Source organism: Crocodylus siamensis, chromosome 4 (genome assembly GCF_052110815.1).
Source record: "Crocodylus siamensis isolate JL-2025a chromosome 4, ASM5211081v1, whole genome shotgun sequence".
NCBI lineage: Eukaryota > Metazoa > Chordata > Crocodylia > Crocodylidae > Crocodylus > Crocodylus siamensis.
The window spans coordinates 181,787,008-181,806,129 of record NC_143398.1 but is presented as its reverse complement, the minus strand read 5'-3'; the positions used below and the strand labels follow the sequence as shown (position 1 = coordinate 181,806,129).

Sequence of the window (19,122 nt, the reverse complement as noted above, 5' to 3'; positions counted from 1 at the left end):
ATCTAAGCAAGGTACAGGGACAGTCCTGGATGTGGGTCTCTGCCCCAGTTACCATTGGATAATTTCTTGACTGGAGGGTGCAGTTGAGATTGGAATGGCATCCTGTGGATTGAAGTATCATGATTCATGGCCCAGCACTGGACGCATCTCAGCGGGGCCTCAAGGTCAGTATTACTGGAGAGGAACTCTGCTCATGTTCAGGAGATCTTATCTAACCTCAACCTTTCATGAATGAGAACTGGTGAATCCAGAGGCTAACATGTGAAAGCAATTAAGAGAAACACTTCATATGAGAGGGGTCCTTTTCCCTGGTGAAATGCACAGATTTTCCCACAAAGTATGCCTTTTTACTTTAAAGACTGTGGGGGCAGGTTATTCCTTCCGCTGTATCAACAGAGGAGCCCCTGAACAGGCAGATGTACCTGGGAGACATGGAAGGACATAAATCCCTCCACTTGGGCACTGTGGGTACTGGGCTTCCAAACAGGACAGTGGGGCAAGCCAACAGGTACTGCCAATCTCTGTTGCATCCTCACAGTTCCACACGGATTAATCATGTGAGAAAGCAGGTATAATCAGGGGTTAACTCCCACTTTTGGTTGGAGTTAGAAACAGAAAAGGGCATGGGAAAAGAAGCACTTCTAGTCTTCAAGTGTGTTTGGGGGGCAGATCCACATGCATTCACACCTCTACTCTCAAACACTTAGTTTCACTAGGCATGTCCATACTACCTCCCTCCTGAGCCTGGGACAACCACCAAGAAATAAACCCTGCTCACTCAGGGTGAAGTTACATGTTACACTTAGATCACATTAATGGCACTTAAAAACATAAACATTTACATGTCAAAGCATGTTAACTCATGTTAACTGCCCTCTAAACATCTCAGAGTTACATCAGTTCAGGCAAAGGTTAACTCTGGACCCTGCTACCTATCTTACTTTAGTGTAACTTCAGTCTGTTCCATAGAGATAAAATGAGCAATTTGCAGTCCTCCAGCATTCCAGGACGCACTGCTCCCAGCCACCCTCCTACCCAGAGCAGGATTAGATCCCAAGTGCCCTGGTTCCTAGCCATGTCCCTGCTTGCTAGCCCTTTAGTAGCAAGTCAGAGCTGTGCAGGCAAGGAACAGTATTACACCTTAATATGCAACTACTCACAGCACATTCTGACTTTAACACCGCTTTCCACAGATGTAGTATGGTCTGCTGTCCACTAAGTTTTTCCACCAAACAGGCCATGTCCATACATGGCCTTTTGGTTCCCCGGGGACAACTATATCGTTGTCAAGTCTCTTGATTTTTGGCATTGTAAAGCCTAGGCTTTGGGAATGTGAAAAAGCTTATCTCTTTCTTTTATTTATATTGATATAAAATATAAATACAATTTTATATATATAGCTAAGTTTTTCACATTCCCAAAGTGTAGATGTTAAGAACAATGTCAAAAATCATGAGCTGGCAATACTGCAACTAGCAGTGGTGCACCTTGTGCCACACACCCTCTGGTGCATGGCAAGTTACCCTGGGTAGGGTAGGAGAGCCTGGGGCCAACATTGGGCTGGCCCCAACAGCCTAGCCTGGGTTTCTGTGGGCCTCTGGGGCTGCAGCAGCAGTGATCCAGCACCTCTCCCTGTGCTGCTCCCTTGCAGTGTGGAGAACAGCTGAACATGCTACTGCATGTGGCACCACAGACATGTCTGTCTGTGGCACCACATACCACACAGTCACGCTCGTCTGGACACAGCCACACAGGGCAAACTGATGCTTCCAGACTAAGAAAGGCAGATACACAGGGAATGTTCAAATGTCTTTGGTGGCTTGCTAAAATATGAGAGCTAACCATTAATATAACATTTAATCTGATAGACAAATCAAAATTAAATTAATCCACTTCTTAAAGAAGACACCATATTACCTTATCAAAGGGAAATGATTTGACATTATTGAAATAAAACCAGAAAGCCAAACACTTTTTTCAGCTTTCCTCTACAGTAAATTTTGCCCAGATTGACACATTCCTGTAAAATGCTTTGATTTCATTGAAACTCTTTTCCAACAACAAATATAGTTAAGTTGAAAATGTGCCAACCTGTAAAAACAGTAGCTTTTAAAAAAAATCAAGTGCTAAGAAGCTAACCTGTGGGTGACAAGGACTAATATAGCACCAAGTGGAGTACAAATGGACTTCTAATGTCAATCCAGGAAGGTGATGCTGCCTTTCTGTTTGACAAAGCAACAACTGCTTGAGTGGAGCTAACAAGGGATGTGACAAAGAACACAGAAAAAGTGTCCATACTCAATAATGCGCTCTCTGGCATTAAACGGAGACAAGGAGTCCAGGCCCAGCCTGCTGACCACCTGGAAGAGGAAAACACAGATTCACTGGAGCAGAAAGCTGCATGTAAACCTTCTTCTTTCTGTGGAGAATATTCAAAGAATAACCAGGTAGCCAGGAAACTTGAGTTAGTAATTTGTTGTAACCCATCCAGCGCAGCCTACCCTGAGTCTTGGGCAATGAACACATTCTTCTAAAACAAAACAAAACAAAAATCAATAGTGAATTCAAAAAAGGAACATCGTCAAGGCCAGTAAACTAAAACTGGATCCAGGTCTGAGACTGTTCCACCTTCCTCCCACAGTGTCCAACAAATACATAATAAAGTAATAATAATTAACTAGCTCTTATCTAGTACTTTTCCCTCCTGGCACTCAAGGGGCCTTACCAAAGATGTAAGTACCCTTGTCCCTGTTTAAAACCTGATATGAAAGCTAAGAGGAAACTGGCCCTCTCCAGTTCTACAGCAGTGGTCTGGCATTTAAAACAGCTCTATGTACTTTGAACTAGGAGAGCTGATTATCTTTATATTGTTTTTTTTAGAGAGCACCATTCTTTGTGACACGTACTACAAGGAAAATTAATGGTTAGGTGGATCTCAGAGACAGTGCCTATTTGTGTAATGTTCTGGGAAGTTCTGGTGGAGTTTTAATCAACCCATTACGGGAGTGTAGGAATGAAAGAAACTGAAGGATCCTGGATTGTGTCTGGTCCCTGCTATTTCATTCTATAAAACTCGTCACAAACTGATCAAAAACTATCTAAAAAACTGCTGAGGTTTAATGCCCCTGTTGCCCTCCTGGAAACCCCTCCCAGAGCTTCGCTGTTCTTGTGATTAGAAACCTTCTGCTTCCTGTTCTAGATTCATTTGTGGCCAGTGTAAACCAAATTATTCACTGCCAACACTGTCCTTTTGCTTTAACAGCACTCTTGCCTCTCTGCTGTTTACCCTAGATGTACATATCTATCCCTTTCAACCTTTATGTTGCTAAATTAAAAACAAGCGTTTGTAGTCTCCTCTCATAGGATAAAGTGTCCAAGCTCTTCAGATGGATTTCTTAACAACATTAAATTGATTCCTTCCACACAAAGCACTTCTCCAAATTACTATTCACTGGACATTGCCTTCAGTATCTACCATCGATTAATCCTTCCTGATCAGCAAAACTCAGGCCTTCTCAAGAAGGTCATCTGGCATTTCACCTGCCTGGCAGATTTTATGTGGCTGCTATGACATGGCCAAGTCGTTCAGGTTCCTCGCTGTAAAGATATGAGAGAGCTCCAGTTTTGCCCCTCTGCACTTGGTCAGGCCCTTCCAGCATACAGTGTAGCCCTCAGAGGTGCTGATCTGTTCAGTTGAATGCAACTGAGAAGGGCCTAGAAACTCTGAACTTTCAACTTCTCAGTCTACTTAAGACTTAGGAGAATGCACAATTGCTGTTCCAGTTTTGGCACCAAGAGTGGAATGATTGACAGGTGAATGTTAGTAACAGGATCAAAGATGACTGGTGATGAGTAGTTGCATCTACATGTGCACATTTATTGTACAGTAACCAAAATTACTACACAGTATGGGTGCACAGCTACACATGCATGCCTGAACTGGGCAGTAAATTGGCAACTTATGCCAATTTGAGCATAAATTTGATACCTGCATCATACAGGTATCAAATGTCATAGATTGTAAGGCTGGAAGGGACCTCAGAAGATCACCAGGTCCAGCCCCCTGCACCAAGCAGGAAAGAACTGGAGGTCAGGTGACCCCAGCAAGGTGACTGTCTAGTCTCCTCTTCAAGATTTCCAGGGTAGGTGATTGCACCACCTCTGGAGGGAGCTTATTCCACAGTCTGGACACCCTGACTGTGAAGAAGCTTTTCCTAATGTTGAGCCTGAATCAATGTTCCAGGAGTTTGTGGCCATTATGCCTGGTTTTCCCCTTGGGTGTCCTGGTGAACAGTTGCTCACCAAGCCCTTGATGTACTCCCCTAGCATAGCAGTAAGTTGTTACCAGGTCTCCTTCTTTTCCTCAGGCTGAAGAGTCCCAAATCCCTCATCCTTCCCTCATATGGCTTGCCTTTTAATACTCTGATCATATGGGTGGCTCTTCTTTGGACTTGTCCTTGTTAAAGTGTGGTGCCCAGAACTGGAGGCAGTACTCCAGCTGTGGTCTCACCACTGCTGAGTACAGCAGAAGAATTACCTCCTTGGTTTTGCTGGAGATGCATCAATTGATGCATGCCAGAGAACTATTTGCCCTACTGGCTATAGCATTGCACTGCCAGCTCTTATTCATACTGTGGTCTATTATTACCCCCAGGTCCTTTTCATTTCTGGTGCTAGTCAGTTTGGTGCCACCAAGCCTGTTGGGGGTTGCTCATCCCGAGGTGGAGCACTTTACATTTCTGCACATTGAACTTCATCAGGTTCCGATCCACCCAACTTGCCAGCCTGTCTAGGTCCTCCTATAACTGTAGCCTATCCTCAAGCGTGACCACACTTCCCCATAACTTGGTGTCGTCCGTGAACTTGGCCAGTGAGCTCTTCACCCCAACATCCAAATCGTTAATAAAGATGTTGAAAAGTCCTGGACCGAACACTGATGCCTGTGGGACACCGCTGCCCACTTCTCGCCAGGATGACACAGGTCCGTTCACTACGACTCTCTGGGTCCTATCTTGCAGCCAGTTTCTCATCCACCTGACTGTCTCAGAGTTAAGCCCACAATCTTCCAATTTTCTCATGAGGACATCGCAGGACTCTAGATCAATGGCCTTTTGGACGTCTAGGTATACAATGTCAACCTGCTCTCTCGTGTCAAGCTAGCAAGTTACCTGGTCATACAAGGAGATCAGGTTGGTAAGGCAAGAACTGCCCGCGATGAAGCCATGCTGGCTGTCATTCAGAATCTTACCTTCCGCAAGCTTATTGCAGATAGACTCCTTGATGAACTTTTCTAGGGTTTTTCCCTAGGATGGAAATTAGGCTGACTGGGCTATAGTTACTCAGGTCCCCCCTCTTGCCCCTCTTGTGGATAGGCACAACACTGGCCCCCTTCCAGTCCTCAGGGACTTCTCCAGAGCGCCACGAGTTGTGGAACAGTTTTTACAGGGGTTCTGCAATGACTTCAGCCAGCTCCTTCAGCACTCTCAGATGAAGATCATCCAGTCCTGCTGACTTGCATACATCTAATTTTATTAATTGGTCATACGCCAATTCTATGGCAATAGTAGGAAGGTGATTATTCCTACTGTGCTCATCCTCTGCTCTACCTGGCATGGTTTTCCCCTTGATCCGGTGAAAGACTGAGGCAAAGTAGTCATTCAGGAGTTCAACTCTCTCTTGGGCGCCAGTAACCAGCTCTCCCGAGTTGCTGAGCAACAGCCCCACACTCCCATTTATTTTCCTCCTGTTCCCTACGTACCGAAAGAAGGACTTCTTGTCCCAGTTAGTTACTGCACAGTAATGCATGTGCAGTAATACTGTGTGCGTGGACTGACTTAGGACTAACTTTAGTCCCAAATCAGACCACTCACAGCCTTAATGCACTTAGACACCTGCATGTGTAGATGCCAACCTATTCCCACTTACTGCATAGTAATTTACCATGCAGTAAATTTAAGTCAGCGTAAATGAACACCGTTGAGTGTGACTATTGCACCTTGAGTGATTGACAGGTCCTGCTGGCAGGAGAGAATGACTGGACAAGAATCGTTACCACCCTGCCATGAATGGAGAGCATCAATGAGCTGATGACATAGGGCTCTCCAAGGTTGCAAGGAAACAATGCAGGGGTATGTGTGTGCGTGCATGCACTCATGCGTGCTTGTCTCACAGTGTGTTTTTGGAATCTGTGTGGTATTGGTGCGTGTCTTGGAAAAGGATCTGTGTGGTGTGCTACCTGTCTCTCTCTATCTGTGTGCATCAGCTAGTCTGTCTACCCCTGTGGTTGGATCTGTGAGTAAGAGAAAAGAGAGTCTCTGTGTACCCTGTTTGTATCCAGTTATCTGTTACTTGTGACAGGCTGGGTGAGTAAGAGAGACTTGGGTGAGTAAGAGAGACTACCAATAAACTCTGTCAATAAACGCTGTTTGATTTAACCACTATTAACCTGTCTCTTCTCTCTATACTTGCACTGCCTGTGGAAGTCGGATTCTCTGGCAACAATGGGTCTGTTTTAACCCTTTCTGCCCCTTTCCTTGTTCCTAATTAAGGCACCAATTAGTACTAATTAGACTTCCTCCAACACCAGGAAGCTGGTAACACTATGACTCGCAAGTCCATCTTGTGAAAGGTTTCTGAACTATACCATCAGGGAAACCCAGTCTTACCAGTCGGATTTTTTGCTCCTCCTCCACAATGAAGAGGTTCTCCTTTTTAATGTAGAACTCCGCTGCAGCGAGCATGGCCGCCTTAGGGATGAGACCCACGAGCTGGGAGCCCACCACTGGCAGGTTCAGCTCCTGCAAAAGCGGACAAGGATTTTAACAGATTTTAACAGCAGAGTCCCAAACCCACTCATCTCTCTCACTGCCCTCCACTCCTCATGCACACAAAGGGTCAACCACAGATGGTGCGTGCTGAGGAATCCAGCAGGCCCCTTTCCATTGTGGGTGCTGCACCCAGCAAGCAAAGGGATGTATGGAAGGGATATGGAGGCCAACAAAATGATCCCTGTTGCCACCCTGGTTTGGTAAGCATGGAATCATTAGTGACCCCAGAGCACCTTCTCCATTTAATATAACCAGGATGACCACAGTCTGTATCTTATCACCAGAGATCTGGATTTTCTTTTACCATGGAACAACATGGATTGCCTTTAAAGGAGAAAAACCGAGAAAATGATGGGTTTCCCCTTGCAGGCTGGCAGAGTTCCAGCCTGCAAGGGGCTGCTTGGGGCTGGAGGCAGCAGGACGCAGGGGGCAAGGTGTGCCACATACCAGTTTGCACGTATACATGCACATGGCAGGCAGGCAGTGTGGTGGAGAACAGCTCCCACAGCTCTCTCCAGAAAGGTCTATGAAAGCAGGCTGGATGGAGGGGGTATAAGTGACAGAGTGGGGCAAAGGGGTGCAAAGGCAATGTGTAGGAGAGGTGGAAGGGGAGGAAACATGCCCCCCCTCCCCAATTTCTGCACACACAGTGGGGGGAAAGCTGCAGCTGGACCTGCATCCTGGTGAGTGAAGAGGACAGGGGGAGCTCTGATTTTCTAAGATAAAAAAAACCAAAATCAAATGCCAAAATATATAGGTAATTAAAATTTATTTTATTATAATGATTGAGGCACTGGTAGGCTTCCAAACTGCTTTAAAATTGTAAATATATCAGTAAAACAAAACATGTTCAACTGATACCTATCTATATCTAGTTCTATATTTATACAGTTCTAGCTATACAGTGGCATTTCATTTTAAACGTGGAAAAATGTGGATTTGGGGGTTTTTAAGAAGAGAATTTGAGATTTTTTTTTAATCAGAGAATTTGGATTTTTACACAGAAAAAAACAGGATCCCTGGTGCGAACTTAGCCCCATCCCCTTTCCCGAGTACAGCACAGCTGCTGAACAAGGAAGGACCTTCCTCATTCAGGAGCACAGCCACAGCCTTGAAGCCTTTTGCTTATCACTTCACTGAAATATGCCGTCTCCAGCCTCTGCTGCACAGCTCACTTACTCACAGGTACTGTCTCTCCCAGGGAACCTAGTAACCTTCTCTCTATGTAAGGATAGTGGGAGGGAGGGCACAGGTGCTGAAATACTCTGGTCATGGTGGTGTTTCATGCATGGACACAAACTGTGGACTTGCCCAGAGCCCCTCAGCACAGAGTGGGGCAGTCCTAACCAATTCATCCCCCACCCTGAGGAGCCTACCAGAATCCCATTCCTGCAGTGCTTCCCTGCCAGGAGGGTTCCTCGGAGGTGGGGAGGGCAGGAGCTGGTTTCTATTCGAGAACAATTCATTCTGCTTTCAGCACTCCTAAATTATGCACTGGGCTTCAAGAAACTGCCCTTGGGGAACTGGGTGTAGGTCTTGTGGGTCACCACTCTGTGAGAGCATGGCACCAGTGCAAGCTAGGCCACCATTGCCCCGAGCTGGTAAGTGAAGCACCCCATCTCATCTCATGGAAGTGAAACTCATGTTGGCAAACTTGGCCATGCCCCTTCTATGCCACGTAGTTGCCAGCCCTTAGGGGGATATGTAACCTCTTGGGTGCCTCAGAGTGCCACAGATCTCACAAGGCATGTGTCCCTATGTCCTTACAAGCACAGGGGGTAACAGATAGCTCACAGTGTATTCCTATACTTTTACCACCCCCCACGCACTACTACACAATAAGGCTTTATGGCAGATGCATGAAGACTTTAACCTGCTCCATGTGAATCAGACATTTTGACTGACAGCATATTTCCCTGTAGGGAGATGGCTGCGCTGGTTAAAACTTCTGGACATTTGCTTCACACCTGTGCAGCTCACCTGGGCATCTTTGCAGACTTCCTCATAGACAGTGTGGAGGGCTGTGGTCTCAAAATCGAGCAGGTTTGTTGAGACCTGGGCAATATTCTCCTCATCCAAATACCAGCCCAAGCCTTGGACCTTCTTCAAGCGCCCAGGCTGTAAAAAACAACCATGCTTCAAACTCCAGTGACTAATTTAGCCTAGATGTGCTTTTGGATTAAGCTTTCCTCTCCAGAACAGCCAGTCCAGTATGAGATGCAACAAGTGCAGCTTTCTGCAGATGGCTTGGGATGCTCTTCACAGTTTCTAAAATAAGGGGTTGCTCATGGAGGAAAAGTAACAAGGATAGAATTGCTCACCTTTAAAAAGGATAAAGCAATGCATTTATCTCTAGAGATACAATGCTATGGGACTCTTCCCTCACCCCATCTCCTTCTGCTTGATAGGTATGCCTGAGGCCTTTCAAACCTATGGAGTTCTCTGCCTGGAGGATCTTACAGCCCAAAGACTGTAGAGCTGGGTGGAGGGTCACCCCAGCTGAACTCAGACATGCCCAAGTGCTGCTTGAATCAGTGGTCCCATCACATGTAGGATAAACTATTCCAATATGAACAACTATGGCAAGAGGAATATGGGCTCAGGGGGTGGGAGAGGAGGTGGAATTATTTTTTCTCTGTCCTTCAAGGGACTGTCCTAGTCCTACCTGCTCTGAAGAGTGGGATGGAAGTACCTGGTGCTGTGCACGGCCTTGCTCCCGGATGTTGAGAGCAATACGATGGGCCAGCTCCTTCGTACATAGCAGGTTGATGTTGTATGCAATGAGGAACTTGCGGGCCCCAGTTACTGTGGCCCCCCATTTTGGCACAAAGGTTGGAGAGCCGAAATCAGGAGCCCACTCAGCCTTCTTCAGCTTGGAATCAAAGAAAAGAAAGAAAATGTGATTCACTGAAACAAAACTCCTCACTGTTTTACAGTCAGCCAGTTCTGTTTGTGGTGGCTCCTCACACCAAAGAGCTGATGCCAGCTCACAGTCTCTACCCAATGCCTCCATAGCACTGCAGGAAGCACACAGTATGCCTGCTCTGCACCTGCTAAACTTCAGTAGGGCTGTAACATAGTTGCCTTAGAGCAGCACTGTGGATCCATCAATAAGCTTTCTGATTCAGACACACATATTGGTGCACATGCAGTGCAACACCAGGCAAGTACATTCTTCTAAAATAAAATAACTCTTGAAAGATGGTTACATTCATTAAAGGTGCCTTGCTGGAAGTTCACATTATTTTGAAAAATAAAGAACACTGAAACATGTAATGAATTCTTCCTGATTTTACCAAATTATGCAGGCAAAAGAAAAAAAACCCCAGAATATGTAAAACATTTTGATTTTTTCTATCGTGAGACATTTTTGTTGCAAAATTTGCTTCTATTTTTTTTTAATTATAACCTTTAAAAGGTTTGAATCCCAAAAGAAGCTTAGCATTTGGACTAATAATCAAAAAATAAATCAGCATGATCAATGAACCAAAATGTCAGTTACAGGGCTGTAATCCCAATTCAGACAGCAATGCCCAAGAGCACATGTTGGCTGTGCGCTGGCTGTACTGCATGTCGCTACCATAGACAGGCTTTAGCTCTGTTCAGAATTGTTACCAGCCATCCTCCAAAAGCAGTCATATTGTAACAGGGATGATTATCCTGCCCCTTAATGCTAATTCCAGGCACTGCAATTAGGTAAATAAACCTCTGGGAAAGTAGTTAATAATCAACTTTTAGATAAAGCAGGTCAAAGGATTTCACTCTTCCTAACACTTTAGACTTCTAAGACCCACTACAAGCAATATATGATTTTTAATGCAGTTGGGGCTTATCACATGTTTCTGAGAACTTGCATTATTCTTTGAAAAATAAAACACTTCTGATTTATCCAGTGTTGTTTATAAACAATATTTTTTTAATTTAAATTTGATGTTAAAATAACTAAGAAGATGTCTATCTAAGGATCTAGGAACTAGAAGCGTTTAGATGCCTAAAATGCATGTAGGCATCTAATGGGATTTTCTAAAGTGCATGGGAGATCAGTTTGGTGGCATCTCAGTCAGTCATCAACAGAAACTCTTTTCTATCACTTCATCCCCTAGGATACAATCCACAACCTTTCTCAAGTCCCCATCAAATTCTGTTTTACTGCTGCATGCCCCTAGTCATTAAAACTGAGCTACCACAGGCCAAAGCAGAGAGCATGTTCCAGAGTCCCAGAGCCATCATATAGATCACCCTGAGACTGCCCCATGTTTTTGATGGTAAGGGGGACCCAAGAGCAGAGGCTTCTGAGCCTGCAGCTGCAGCAGTGTGAGGTTAGTTTCCTAATCATGACGGGCTTTTCCCTACCGCTCCCTCAACCAGAAGTGGAAAAAGAAAGTTACCATGAATGTTTATCATCATTAACCAAGTTCTGACCCCATACAAAGTCCTTTGCAGTGGCACAGTCCCTTCCCCAAGGGAATCAGCAAGGATTAAGGGAAAAGTCTCTCTTATTCACGACCACCTAAAGTCATTTGTCCATTTTTGGAGCAAAGTGGAAAAAGACACTCATACGCAGGTGTCAAAGTCTCCAGTTAATGTTCTAACAAGGGTGGAGGAAGAAGATGCCTCTCACTCTTGCCAAGCTTTCTGTCCAGGATGATAAACTCAGCTCAGCCAACTGCCCTGTCCCTCTCACTATGTTCTTAGCTAGTTAAGCCTCCCATCCGCAGACACGGACAGATCCAGGACACTCAAGACCAGCTCAAATCTGGCTGGAGACCAGCTCAACCCTTAATCAGCCTCTGAGACAGTAAAGCAAGCAGAAAGGACCTTTCACTCCAGTAAGAGAAGGGTCAGGACCTCCCAACACAACACAAGCAGCACAACTGCCATTCCCAAATACTACAAAGAATTTTACCTTTTCAGGGAGTGCTTCGTATTCCCCAGCTCGGACTGCAGGCAGAGACTTCCTGCTCTCCTTCCGTGCTGCTTCTCCATACAGGTACACTGTAAGAAGAGATGCATGAGAGACAGATAAGTAGCATGCTTGTTTTTTTGTTCTTTGGGGTTTTTTTACAAAAATCTATTTGGTCTAATAAAAGATATCACCTCTACCATGAGTCCTGATTGCTTTTTCCTCTAAACCAATGAAACTACAACTTGGATACATGGGACCCTTCAACACTCATAGGCCCCACGCTGAGTGAAGACACAAGTTATTCCTCATTCATGGAATGAAAAAGGGCTGAGTGGCTGCCCTCAAGCTCAAATACTGGCTGGCTATAGTATTATGCACTGATGTGATGGACTCCAGTTTTCACTCCAGGGGAAACCTCATATAGCCTAAAGAAGAACTTCGGGGCTTTCAAAAATAAAAATAAAAAAGGAAGCTGTAGGTTACTAAGTGAGCAACAACGTCTCTATAGGCCTGGATATCCCAGATAACACATACATAGTCTATATCTACACATACATATACAGATGCATGTAGATCTACCTATATATACATCAACTTGAGCAGCATTGGTATTGATATAAATCAGCTGTTCCTTCATTTACCTGCCAAGGCATGAGCTTCCTTTACCACATGCAATGTTATCCATAAAACCCGAGATTACCCAAGAGAGTGCTGCCTGTTTTATGACTAGATGTTCCCTTGATTCCTTGGTAAGTAGCACTTTAAGTTTCAGAAATGACAACTGAGAATCGAGTCCTCAGTGTCTGGATCCCCAGCTGGTGACCCCATAAAGCAAACTGATCTTCTCAACATGCCAGGCATCCAGCCTCTGGAAGTCACGTTGCCTTCCCCCACCTTTCCAGCTGTCTGCGGGATGGGCTCCCAGAACCTCTAGTGACATTTGTGAATGATTTGCCCCTCATTTTCCTCATACAAAGGATTTAATAGCTCATGCATTTCCTTCTGGGGAATACATTAATGAGACATTTTCTCCCAAATCATCCCTTAAAAAATATATATTTTTATAACATTAGCATAGACCAATGTGTGACATCTATCTGGATGAGGGATTAAGGAAGGGACCCACATAAGAGGTCAGAAAAGAAGTTTCCACATAGAGAACTCTCTCACTTCCTCACCACCAACTCACCAGGTACCCCAAGCTCTGTGGACAGTTGCTTCCCAAACAGATTGGCACAGTGAATACAGTCTTCCATGGTGACATTCATCACTGGCACAAAAGGGCAGACATCCAGGCTACCCATCCGGGGATGTTCACCTAGAAGAGGGGAACAGCATTTCAGGGAAGTGCCCAGAGGCCTGAGTGGGGCGGAGGCAGGACAGAGGAGGGGGAGCAGAGAGAATAGGTGTTTATCTAAGGCATTTAACTAAGGTGGTATCTTCATTTAACTATGGTATCTTCATTTATCCATCTGGACTTTCAGGACTAAGCTACTCCCCTCTTGCTTCCAGGTCACTAACATAAGAGAAATAACTGATTAAACCACCTGAATTGGCTAAACCTGCCCCAGTATTTATTCCAGCCTGAAAGCAAGCAACTGCAAGTGCAGAGAGAAGCAGAACCCTTCACATTACAGTCAGCACCAGCTGTCTGCCTTCACTTCTTCACTACAAGAGACATGAGCTCACACAATGCCTGGACAGAAGCTCCTTTCTAGTTGGGCTTTTAAAATCTAGCTGTACCTAAAGAGGAAGCCGCAGCAGTCAGCCTGTTAAACTAGTTTGAGATGTCAGCAGGGCATGGCGGGGGGGTTGGGGAGATGTAAAATGGCTCCATGGTCAGTAGGCCCAGGAGACACTGCCAGCCACATGGTCCCTCTCAAAGATTGCATGCATTTATGGCTACTACACCCTGGACCAGAAGAATGTAGACATACCTGCAGATAGCTGTGAAGGTACCAGCAGCCTGAAGAGGTTGTTGGTTGCTTGTCTGTGCCTGTGAGCTCATAAGATGTTCTACTTACATGGATGTACCATGGTTACTGCACATGTCAGGACTCAAGGCTGTACATATATTGGTTGCCTGGGCTCTGCTGATATATATGGACTCTGCCAAAATGGCGAAATAGCTTTGACGTGCAGCAGGATGCTGAGTGACTAGACTTGCAATTGCCTCCCACCCCAACCCAGAATGATCACCTTTGTGTCTGCTCATGTCAATGAGCTGAAAAGCCACTCTGGCTGCCCGCAGAGCACCCTCGACAACATCTTCTGGAGTCCCCACAAATGTATAGACTGTTCGGTTGGTAGAGGGGCCAGCATCCACATCCAGCAGGACACAGCCCTGTGTCTGAGAGATGGCCTCACTAATGGCATCTATCACCTGCAGGAGACCACAATCTAATGAGGGAATTCACAGCAGTACCCATAGCACTAGAACATAGCAAACCCTGCCTATCAGGCTATCAGCGACATGGTGAGGGCCTTAGCAGTTCTCTTCAATGGGAAGACCCCTCTGCTAAGGAAAAGAGACAAAGCAGGATTGATTCAATACATGTTAATGCTTCAATGCAACTACAAGAAGGTAACAGGAAAAATCTCAGCCGAGAGGTAACCACTAATCTTCAAATAACTGACAGCCAAGGCTGAAAAGTGCCTTCTTCATTACAATTTGCAACTGTACCCAAGCAGGCCCTTCTTGCAAGTGCCTCATTTTGTAGTCTAGTTTACCTCTAGTACTATGTATTGTACCATATGACCATCTTCCAAAGATATTTATATGGCCAGTACGCAATATGTCGCGCTTAGCAAAATGACTGCAGATGATGTATAGCAATACAGAATAATGGACAAATGCCAGCATATTTGATGGAAAGGTTTAGAATGAAACTGTATCCTAAATATGACATGGTTAATGGTGTTTCATTAACATATCTGTCAATAAACTCTTTGCAAAGGGTAACAACCATATACCAGTATTTTTATGTAAGTTTATGAAACAATTCAGTTATTTATTTCTCCTCGATTACTTAGAAATACACCGATAACTTTTGCTAGAGGGCAAAGATTGCTTAGAGTTGGACCAGCTGCATAATTGTGGCCTGTTACAAACTAGTCAGAGGGGACCAGCAGGCATTGGGGGAGTCCCTGTTCCCCGCGAGCACTACCAGGAGTGACTAGAGATAATGGTCACAAGCCGGCAGAAAGTAAATTCAGATTAGACATCAGGAGGCGCTACTTCACGGTCAGGGCGGCTAGGATCTGGAACCAACTTCCAAGAGAAGTGGTGCTGGCTCCTACCCTGGGGGTCTTTAAGACAAGGCTTGACAATCACCTTGCTGGGGTGGTTTGACCCCAGTACTCTGTCCTGCCATGGCAGGAGGTCGGCCTTGATGATCTGCTCAGGTCCCTTCTGACCCTACTAACTCTATGAAACTATGAACTGGGATAGTTAGACAAGCTTTCAAATGCAAGAATTCAACACCCAAGGAAGAATTTCTTGCATGTGAAAACTTGTCTAACCCCACCCCAACTATAAAGTTAGTCCAATAAAAGATATTACCCTAAAGAAGCCTTGCCTCTCACATAATTTCTGGACTACCACAGTTACAACATTGCTCTACCACTGCCACTGATAACTTTCCCATTGTGCAGGAACAAGTTCTACAAACAAAAAATCATCCTCATGAATGATTCTGGATGACTTATCAGAAAGCCCTGTACTAACCCAGACAAAAAGTCCCTCCCCTGAAGCCCTCAGAGTCTAAGTAAACACTAATGAGAGCAGATAGAAAAAAAACTACAGTACCACCTAATATGTAGTGTGCTTCTTGGTTGCAGCCCAGGCCTGCAGATGGAAGCTACTTGGCTTCTGGTTTGAATTTAAGAAGATACTTCTATGCTGTAAAGCACACATCGCCTGGGACTTGCCTACAGGAGAGACACCTTTCCCTGTACCACACTGCCACAGCTGCAGTCAGCAGGGGCCACCATGCCCCCCCAAACTTACTGAGCCAAAGTGTTCCCCATCCCACTTGTGTCTACACTCAGTCCCCCTCTACATTCAGTTCAAAGGACTTCCTCCTTCCTTCCACTTAGGGCCACTGGCCATCATTGACAGCACAGGAGAGACAGAAGACTTGCTGTCAGTCCCCGCAGGGTCTACTCCCACAATATAACTGCCCACTGTGCCCAGAGCTGCAAGAGCAGGGAAGGTCCTAATCAGCCTCAGGCTGGAGCATGCTAGTTCACATAGCATCTTCAGGGAATTTAGCTACAAGGTTCTAGCAAGACTCTACTAAGCACACTCAAGCTGCATTTTTTCCTTAAGTTTGTAATTTGTCCAAGTTGAAGCAAATGTTTATGGGGATAGCAACAGACACAGCCCTGCTACAATGACTACAATCAGGCCAAATTCAAAGTCCTTGCTTCAGAGCATGCAGGTGCCATATGATCCCAAAGAAAGAGCACCATAGTGGACTATGTGAGATCCAAGCCATTGCCACTGTCTGTTGGAGTAAAAAGGAACTGGTGGGGGAGGACAGGGGGAGACTTGAAAAGGCTTTCCTGAAGCATCCTCCACCCCTGTGGAATTAGGCAAGTTTTGCCATTTAAGTGAATGGGAGCAGAATCAATCTCACAAGCAATGGATGAGTCATGTGTGAAAGGAAATCCCACTAGGTCATACAAAACACAGGTCAGTCCATAAGTACTCCACAGGTTAACCCTAACCCACATGTCCACCAGTTGCATAGACAGCCAGTGCAAAGCAGCGACCAGGGCTGCTGGACAAAAACCCAAAGACCCCCCACCCATGGTTTATCAACACTAAGTGAGTAGCTTCAGAGACAGAGACTTCATGGCCCTTACCTCTTTGTTATTCCCCTCAGAAAAGTTGGGGACACACTCCACCAGTTTGGACATTGTGCCAGGGATCCCAGGCTGCACCTGGTCTGTTTAGTATAGGGAACACACGGTGGTTTGAGCTGCCTTTTCTGCCTGGAGAGAGGTGACCAGAAGGGCAGGAGCCTTTATAGTGCAGACCAGTGGTCTTTCCCAATCTCCAGGGTTTCTCATTAACTGCTCTAGCCAGCAGACAGTGGAAGGAAAGGTTTTTGATTAAACAAATCAGAGACTCTGGCAGGATGGCACAGCTGGTCCTTCTGCTCGGTTTCTAATCTACTGCTCCTAGCTGCTCTGTCAGATATTCTGAAGCCAAACAGGCATGACACCACTGACATCGTTCCCTGCCACCTACTGCAGCCACTAAATCTTACTTTGTAACAACATGGTCTCTCTTCTGTCTGGTTGCTCACTATTTAGGTCTTATCAATAGCAGCCAATAATTATCAGCCAAAGCAGCAGTTGTTCCAAAACGTAGATTAAGTTCAGCTTTATATTCTTGTCACCATAAAGATAAACATACCCCAGTTCCCAGGCTGTCAGCTCCCATTTCTCATGGATCAGTCAGCTTGGGCAGACTGCTGTTTCAGGGGGTCACTGTTTTACCGTGCTTGACACAGGCAGACAAAGGATCTAAAAGCCACGCGCTCAAGCCAACTCTTGTCCTCATCAATAAATTAGGCGTGCAGCACTTGGACTTGTTGCTGGGAAAGAGGGCAGCCTAGTATTAAAACACAGCCTGAGAGGAACAGATAGTGTTGGATGGATTTGTGTTGACCATCTCCTGCAAATAGGTGGGGGGTTGTTGGGACATGCAAGTGATATTCTGCTAACAGGTAGACCTGTTGTTGGAGCAATCTTGTCCTGACATAGTTGGCTACATCCCTGAGGAAATATTGCATTTCCTCTGGCCTGGCTAGGAGGTGGAGGCAGCAATGATGATCTGATGCTGCTGCTAAGAATAACCAAAACTAGATGCCTCCACGTAAAAAAAATGAATGAGATAGTAGACATGTGTGCCCCATTTCTGACTCCACTCTGTTGCCACCCGCATGCGAGCTCTTGCCTTCCTAAGATGAACTTGTGCAGTGGACTCTCTGATGCTCTTTTTGTCTAAGCAGAACTCTACCAACATGGGACAGTGGTAGTGCTGCCTGGCTGGCTCTAGACCAGAGCTTCATCTGGGATTTTGAGAGAAGGGATTACACCAGGAATAGTTTCCTTCCTCTGACCTCCTTCTGGGACAGACTGCTTTCCTTGCTAAGCAGATACTTTGTGTTGCTGCGGAGGCCCCAGGGGTCTCTGGGTTTCCTCTGGGCATTGCCCTCCCCAGAACCACAACCCTGTTTTTTTCACCCCACAAGTGAGGAAACACCAGAAAAAAAAGACAAAATTCTCAGCCCATGTTACTGTTAAATCCTCTGTAGTTGCTAGAAATCATATGAATAAAGAAAGTGTCCTGCCCAGGTACCCTTTACCAATGGAGATAGTCTTTAGTCTCACCCAGCAGACGGGCTCACAGGAGCAAAGACGGCCTTAGTAAGAAAGAAGCAAACCAAAAGGTCATGTTACATAAACACAAACATGCCCTTTACCAAAAATTACAAAACACCAGCTAAAACTTTAATGGAGCTAAAATTTTAACTTAAAACCAGTGGGCTGGCAAAACCACAATGATTGACACGTGCAGCTCCCAAATCCCTAGAGCACTCCAGCAGTGAAGAGCAGCCATGCACTTCTCATCTGAGCTAACTTCTTGAGCTAGCTTTCTGGCCCACTGAACACATTAACAAAAAAATAAAAAGAGCTACCATAGTTGGAACTGAAAAAAAGACTCACACTTCCACAGACAAGCTTCGTGTCCATGTCCGTGTCTGTGTGTAACCATGCGTGTTTGTGCACATTGCTCCAGGCCCCTAGGCTTTGGAGGTTTGGGGGCTTGCAGCACCATCAGTAGCCCATAAAACAAACTGGGTTCCTGGCCCCTCATCTTGACTCTGCAGTACAAATGGTTAGCATGCAGAAGTAGAGCTGGTTTCATTTAATTCCCCAGTGTCTGTCAGAGACTGCTGCCTTGATACCTGCAAATGGAGAGATGGCAGTGGTAACGCACAGTAGCTTATGTCCAGCATAATAATAATGCTAGAGACTTGCATCCTGTGCCTGGAAATTACCATCACCCTTATCAACAGAATGATGAAAGATATTGAGAGTCGATATCACTCCATGACTTGAATGGCGTCAGGAGGATTTGCAGCAGCTGGGATTTGACCGTGTGTCCTCTAAGCTCTCTCACCCCCTGCACATCCTTGGTCACTAGTGTTACTGGCAGCCTGAGAGAGGGACAGGGAATGGAAGGGGACTACCACACTGCTGGTGGGAATCATGCTAGGGATCGAACTAATCCTGGCAGAAGGCATGTTTGAAAAGGAAACCTCAGCTGCTTAGTGGGGGTGGGAACACCTCTACTCCATGTGTTATTTCGCC

General features: G+C 45.5%; 1 protein-coding gene across 3 annotated transcripts in view; it reads right to left on the bottom strand.

The window, feature by feature from the left end:
• FTCD (formimidoyltransferase cyclodeaminase) overlaps positions 1–16,750 on the bottom strand; it is a 36,908-nt gene extending 20,158 nt beyond the window's left edge. For all 3 annotated transcript variants that reach the window (XM_090045099.1, XM_090045100.1, XM_090045101.1), the window contains exons 1-8: positions 16,603–16,750; positions 13,933–14,116; positions 12,923–13,051; positions 11,734–11,822; positions 9,520–9,699; positions 8,808–8,945; positions 6,666–6,797; positions 2,299–2,360 (exon numbers count right to left, since the gene is read on the bottom strand). In XM_090045099.1, coding sequence (XP_089901225.1) covers positions 2,299–2,360; positions 6,666–6,797; positions 8,808–8,945; positions 9,520–9,699; positions 11,734–11,822; positions 12,923–13,051; positions 13,933–14,116; positions 16,603–16,656 — 968 coding nt within the window. In that variant the 5' untranslated portion in view covers positions 16,657–16,750. The remainder of the gene's footprint in view (positions 1–2,298; positions 2,361–6,665; positions 6,798–8,807; positions 8,946–9,519; positions 9,700–11,733; positions 11,823–12,922; positions 13,052–13,932; positions 14,117–16,602) is intronic.
• Positions 16,751–19,122: the final 2,372 nt, after the last annotated feature.